This window comes from Buceros rhinoceros, unplaced genomic scaffold, assembly GCF_000710305.1.
Source record: "Buceros rhinoceros silvestris isolate BGI_N320 unplaced genomic scaffold, ASM71030v1 scaffold45153, whole genome shotgun sequence".
Lineage (NCBI taxonomy): Eukaryota > Metazoa > Chordata > Aves > Bucerotiformes > Bucerotidae > Buceros > Buceros rhinoceros.
Window position 1 is genome coordinate 5,016 of NW_010402679.1, and position 6,988 is coordinate 12,003.

The 6,988-nt window shown below is 37.0% G+C and overlaps 1 protein-coding gene across 1 annotated transcript in view; it reads left to right on the plus strand.

Annotated features, from left to right (window-relative positions):
- LOC104490424 (fibrillin-2-like) overlaps nucleotides 1-5,042 on the plus strand; it is a gene marked incomplete at both ends in the record, with an annotated part of 10,009 nt that extends 4,967 nt beyond the window's left edge. Inside the window, 4 exons of the mRNA XM_010132704.1 lie at nucleotides 2,322-2,441; nucleotides 2,971-3,096; nucleotides 3,740-3,862; nucleotides 4,920-5,042. Coding sequence (XP_010131006.1) covers nucleotides 2,322-2,441; nucleotides 2,971-3,096; nucleotides 3,740-3,862; nucleotides 4,920-5,042 — 492 coding nt within the window. The remainder of the gene's footprint in view (nucleotides 1-2,321; nucleotides 2,442-2,970; nucleotides 3,097-3,739; nucleotides 3,863-4,919) is intronic.
- Between the last annotated feature and the right edge of the window lie 1,946 nt (nucleotides 5,043-6,988).

Consider the following 6,988-nt stretch of genomic DNA (forward strand, 5'->3'; position numbering starts at 1 on the left):
TGCTGTACAGTTTATAAATTAATTTACAGTGAGATCTACTTCTATCATGAACATGTTTTCTTTAACAGATGAAGGAATTTGAAGCCTATGATAAAGAACATCATAAATGTCATTCTCTGTAGCAAAACTAAACAGAATAGATGAGTGCTATATCTAGTATGTATGAGTTCCCTCATCCTCCTCTATGTTAAAGCCAGTTAAATATACAGTGAAGCCATTTGAATTAAGACATTTGACAAAACATGTGAAAATGTGATTTAGAGTTTAGCATTTTGTTGGCAGCTGATGAATTTGTTCTGAAGCAATTACACGTGATCCTTTCCTGATGCCTATATCAGCTGAGCACTGAACTAAAAATACCCAATCTAGCGCTCATGAGAAGGAACTTCCCAACAGCCAGACCTCAGAGAGAAGCATGAGAGCAGGAAAGCACCAGAATTACATAGAAATCTACTGCAGTATAAAGATACAGTTGCTGTTTTCATTATTGCATTTAACACTATGAATTTCTCTTTATCTTGCTTTTTCTTGTAGTTTTACTGGAGTGGTGCTATCAGCTGCTATGCAAATTGTGAACAAGCTAAATATACATGAGGGGAGATACTTGATTCTGCCATTTGCCTTGCCTGTATTCATTTAACTGTTTGCCCCAAATGGTCTGATTTTGTATCAGCACTAAAAGTGCTGTAAACCAGTAACCTGGATAAACCCAGATCTCTTTGATATATATGTATATATATTGATGCTATTGGTTTTAACTGTGTATGCATTAACACAGTAAATCCTGAGAAATGCATGGTCTTGTTTATGGTTAGAACAAAACTTAAACTTTTGCCGTTTTTTAGAAATCAAGTCATTCATGTCACAACACTTTCTAGAAGCAGACATTTATTTAATATAATAATATTCTTACAAGGTTATTTTCTCACTTCATCACATTATTTCCAAGTTTTAGAACTAGATCTCATAAAGGGTGAGTACAAATGATCAGCAAAATTACCTTGGGTTTTTCCTAGTGTTTCTGGTAACATACATTGCAAAATGCATGGGAAGAATCACCATTGCTAAGAACTGATCAGCAGTACCTTTACTTAGCCCCAGCTTCCTAGGGCAGTTTACAGCCAGCTACCAAAATCCCCTGCAAACTGCCGTTGGCTTTGTGGTGCTAAAGCCTACTAAATGACAAGATGAGTAATTTCAGACCTGTAAGTGAGATGGAGAGCATAACAGGAGGGAGAAAAATCAAGTTAGCAAATGTAATTGATGAAGGAAGAGGGATTTCATCAAGGAATCCATTCAGTTTGTAACGTGAGTTTAGCTAAGATTTAGCAGAGTTTAGTAGAGATATGCTACTCGAGTCATTCTCTTGTAGCTGCCGGAGAGATGAGCCAGCAGTCCTGCTGGCCAGCCCAGAGGGATGCACTTGCTCTGCTCCCTGGATCACAGAGAGCAAGAATACTGGGAGGGTTCAGGGGAGTATAATGGGGAGGAACAATCAGTGTCATTTTAGAGCTGGGAATAGCTGTCTCAGGCCAAAACCATGGTTGACTCACTGTTAACCACTGGGTGTTAAATTTGGGAAGGGTTCTTTAAAGGAGTTAAAGTTTTCAGATCCCTGTGTCGAATAAGAGTTGTTTCTGAGCAGTTACATAAGGTTCAAGGTGGTTAAAATGTGTTTGGCTGCACCCAAATACTAAAATCCTTTGGAAAGGAGAGTAAAGTACCTTACAGAGAAGGGCTAGGTTAAGTCTGGCATTACTCAAATGTAAAGACTGGGTTAAGGATGCAATGGAGCATAAATAATAGAGACATGGTGCACAGACTGCGGTCTCATTAAGAATCCCTCCTGCTGGTATGTGGCCCTTCCTCACATTTCTACAATAAAACTGTAATATAATGGGCAGTTTTTATATGCCATGATTGCTCTGATTTTAAAATGCCTATTTTTATTAGTATTGGTTTTATTCTGAAGAATGAGTGGTCATTCCGTTAGATGAAGCTATGTTGAATAAAGCAGTATTGTTCGCTTTTGCTAGGCAACTGTCAGATCCCATGTCTCAAAATCCTTACATGTAGTTTTTCTTTTGTCTTTCAAGTAATATATAAATGATGTAGTAGTATTTCACTGCTTAAAATGCCTTCCTAGCTGGACTAAGAACAGCTCCATGTTCGTAGGAAAGTAATGATTTTGTACGAAAACCAAGTTTTAGTATTTAGCATTTGACTGTTAGTTACAATCTTTTTCACTTAGAAATTTATAAACTTGGAAAAAATCTTATGTACATTGTGAAGTCTCTAATGTTCCACTGTGCTGCCAACAGATGTTGATGAATGCACAAAAAACCCATGCTCTAATGGAGACTGTGTCAACACACCTGGTTCTTATTACTGCAAGTGCCACACAGGTTTCCAGAGAACTCCTACCAAACAAGCCTGCATTGGTAAGAAAATATGCTTCGTGTCCACTGGCATTGCAGATGTTCTAATCCCTTGTGTCAGATCCCATTGGAGTTCAAAAAACAAAAATGAGATTTCAGTAAATCCCAGCAGGTGTTATACTAATCAGAGGTCTAGGTCTGCACTATCATTCCATTTATTCACCTTGTAACATTTATCCATTTTTCTGGAATTGGCCAGGGAATTCCCTAGCTGAGAGTTCTGCAAAACAAAAAGGAAGTAGACTATTTGCGTGACAGGAGTATGCTTATGTATGTACACAGACGAATGTGTGAGGTAGGTTTTTAAAAGTATTCATGAATATGCTGATAGCTGACCATCACAAAATGTAGGATTTATTGTAAAAGTCTATAAAATAGTGTTTTTCTTGTCTCTGATGCCATGAGAAAACATTCTTAACCATCTTTGAAAGAAATTTTCACATATTTAAATAACATTCCAGTATTTTTCAAAGCATTGTCGCTATATACATTTTTATCTTACAGTAATTCTCTGATCATGTTTTTCCCTTAGATATAGATGAGTGCATCCAGAATGGTGTTCTTTGTAAAAATGGCCGGTGTGTAAACACTGATGGAAGTTTCCAGTGTATTTGCAATGCTGGGTTTGAACTGACTGCAGATGGAAAAAACTGTGTCGGTAAGAACTCTTCTAAATAGTGGGAGCATTCATTACCTTAGTGATTCTAGAAATTGTACCACAATTAAGGATCAGTAAGGATTACCTTTTTTGAAATAAATTACAACCTGAGGTGAATGTACAGCCCCTACATTCAAACAGTGTTGTACAGAACTGCATGATTTCATAGAAAACTTGAAGTAATTTTTGGTTTTGAAGGTAGTGTCTCCTCAAGGCTCCTGGGTAACTCAGCACCAATAATAACATTTCTCCCTAAAGATTCATAGCAAGCGTTCCATATATCAGCACTGTTGAAGAAATAACTGTTTTTAATTTTGACTATACTGTGTCAAAAAAACCTTCCTAGGTAAACAACAAACTCCTAATTCTATCAAGTGGTTAAAGCTTTTTATCCGTTCATGTTACCAAGAGAGACACACCCCATTCTTCCATACACTCTCTGCTGAAACACACAAAGTAACTGGTCACAACAGGAAAAAATTTGCTGCTTTGCCCATAGAGTGAAAACTCTTCAGATACTTCATCAGAGATACGAGTAGAATTTAATCTTCAAGTGAAGGAATATGTCATAGCAGTCCTGAACATTAATTTTTACTGTGTCATCTTCTGTAAGGTGAGGAGTTTTCGTTGCAATATTTTGCAGATCATGATGAGTGTTCCACTACAAATATGTGTTTAAATGGGATGTGCATAAATGAAGATGGGAGTTTTAAATGCATCTGTAAACCAGGATTTGTTCTGGCTCCAAATGGGCGTTATTGTACTGGTATGTAGAACTGAGCGGTAATGCATTAAGACAATTTTGATTGAAAACAGCTTTTCCTGTGCATTCATTCATGCAAGGAAGGCAATCTTGTCATATGGATTTAATGTCATACTAATACCTTACTAACTCATTACAGTAGATTTCTTAAGCCGCCTAGAATAGAAATGGGTCTTTAACTTAAAGAAATAACCAAATTATTTTATAATAATAAAAGCTGCAACAAATGGTAAATTAGCTTTTGAAAAGTCTTGGAGCATTGTAAATGCAGCAAAATATGCAGGCCTCCATGAAATGGTAAAGTGAAATGGTAAAGGGAAGTTTAAAAGGTTTGAAACATTTTGAATTGATGAACATGTGTAAGTTTGTTTTACCATTATTATTCTGGCAATTCAGAGTGCATAACACTGAAGACATCTTACTTGCCACAGAACATTAACAGCTTCTTAAAGTGTAGGCAGTGAAAGCTTGTATTAAACAATTAGAGAATAGAGGCTGGTTTAGCTTCAGTTTAAGTAAACTAATGGAAGAGACCTGTTGCTTCCAGTAGAAGTGGGTTTGGGCTTGAGTCGTTTCTAGTCAGTGCAAGATATTCTAAATGGTTAGTTTTCTGATTTGAAGTTGAACCATTGTCTATTATTTGTCATTTTCTTAATGTATGTACAGCTGAGCTGTTGACTTAGATAGAAATTGATGACCACAGAAAAGTTCTCTGCAATTAAAATTTACCATCATATGTGTATTCTGCAATTAGTGCTTTCTTAACCACATTTAAAAGCAAAGTCATCATGGGATGGACAAAGGCAAAAGTTTATCATTGGTTTTGCTTAATGTAGAATCTAAAGTGCCGCTAATCCTACAGTTTTTTCTGGGGTTTTGGGGGAGATTTATTAATTTGCAGCTGGAATTTTGATTATTTAGTGTTAGATGCGAGCTTTATCAGAAACAAATGAGGGGTATGTTGGTGTTTCAACTGCTATCATAAGATCATTTGGTAATGTTCTAAAAATATTGCTTAAAAACAGCAAATAGATTGCTGAATTGTGTTGCCTCCTGATAGATATTGATGAATGTCAGACATCAGGAATTTGCATGAATGGTCATTGCATAAATACGGAAGGATCCTTTCGGTGTGAGTGTCCACCTGGCTTGGCTGTTGGAGTTGATGGTCGTGTGTGTGTAGGTAAGTGAGGGTTGTTTTTTATTTCCATTGAAAAGCAGGTGGAATTATTATCCGGTTGTCAAACTAGAGAAATCCATCACATGTCCTCCTTCTAGATAATGTTGACATCACATCACAGAGGATCTGTTCTAGGATAAATCTGGAGTATTTGTCTTTTGTTCTGCCATGTGTTTGTGTTCATTTATTTGCATGTGTAGACATATGTATATGTATATATTTATAGTCATTGTGCATCATCCATTCCAAATCACTAAAACAGGTGCCTATCTTGGTTGCAACACTGATTTATTTGCAACGCTTTCTCATTTCTTTCTCTAATTGGAAAACATTTTATTCTTATATCATTGTGCAAAAAAAGAATAAACTCTAGTAGGACAAATAGCAAAAACTAGATGGACTTGTTTCTGTAAACTCAAATATAATTATTAAGAATTAGTGGGAAATCTTGCGTTATGCTGTCCAATAAACCTAGTGTTGAAAGACAAGAAGCTTAATTTCCTCTGTGTAATCGGAGTGACATCACCTCTTGTTTACCTGTTATTCCTATAAGTTAAACCCACAGTACTTTCTCTTCCTGGCATTTGTTTTTGAGGCATACCCTTTCTGGTCTCCTGATGACTAATCTTTTGTCATATAATCCTAATTGCAGCCTCTTATCCTATCAAGTATTACTGGCTGACAGTTAAGAGATTCTTCACTGATCTCCACCAGGAGCTCTAGCATAGCTTCAGTGAGCTCACTGGGGAAGAATGGAGCCTTTTCAACCTGATGAAGAATGAAAAAGGGTAGAGGGCAGGAGATACTCAGTCCCTTGTTTTCCACTGGTTGCTGATGAAGAGTGTGGAGAAGAATATACATTTCACAAAAATTTCTGAGAGTGGTGAAACTACATGCACTAGGGACTGCCATGCTGCAAAGTTCCTTAAACCCATTTAATTCTCAGCAGATACCGTCTTTCCACTCTGCTGTGTATCAAAACATCAGTTATATATCCCCTAGGTTTCTTCTCTCCTAACTCATGAAAGTATCTGTCATCAGGCCTATTTGTGACCCAAGACTCACTTAGTGGACTGACAGTGCATTAAGCTTCAGCAGGCAAACATGCCTGGAGTGGGGCCTCCGTGAGTGAAAAGCACTCCTTTAGCAGCATCACAACGCGTTAGCTTCACTTTTGGTACTTGTGCGAGATGCTGCTGGTTACAGGACTGCCTTTGGAGCTGGTATTAGATCAGGCCAGCTGGTTATGACATGTTGCTTGACAGCTTCATGCTGTAAAAGCAGTAAAGGCAGAGAGGAAACTGTTGTCTTAGCTCTGCAGTAGTCATATTTCTAACAAGTGCCTGCACAAGCTGGCCCTTTCTGTTACCACTTCAGTTTAAAAAATGCATAAGAAATCCTCAGAATGGCTTAATAAACAAGCTAATAGGAAGCCAAAACACCTTCTCAGTCTCTCAGTTGGAACCCAAATATTCGTTATTTTAAAGAAATGAGATTTTTTAGTAAACAAAACTGTACTGAAGATAGAACCAACAAAAGCAAGGTTTGTTCTCTTGTATGTAGTTGCCAGGTTGTTTTTTTCTGTTTTATTGAACATTTGGAGAAAAGCAATGAAAAAATAAAACAAAGAGAAAAAGTTTGACACTCTATTTTTAATACAGGAGTTTCACTGTTTAGCAGCAAAACCAGATTTGAGTACAAGCTCTTCAGTACCTTTTTTGTGGTCCAAGTTGGCCTCATCTTTACTCCTGTCAGTGATACAGCTGCAAAGAATCAATGCAGTGCTCAATTTTCTGTGCTTTCATTTGCCTAATACTGCCACAGTTCTAGCAGCCAAAGGCTTAAGAAGTTGGCCATCAGCTGTGAACAGTATTTTTTTATCTGTAAATGTTCAGCTCCATATGTTACATAGCTTTAAGGATTATCATAAATGCTTAAATTTTCAGCAG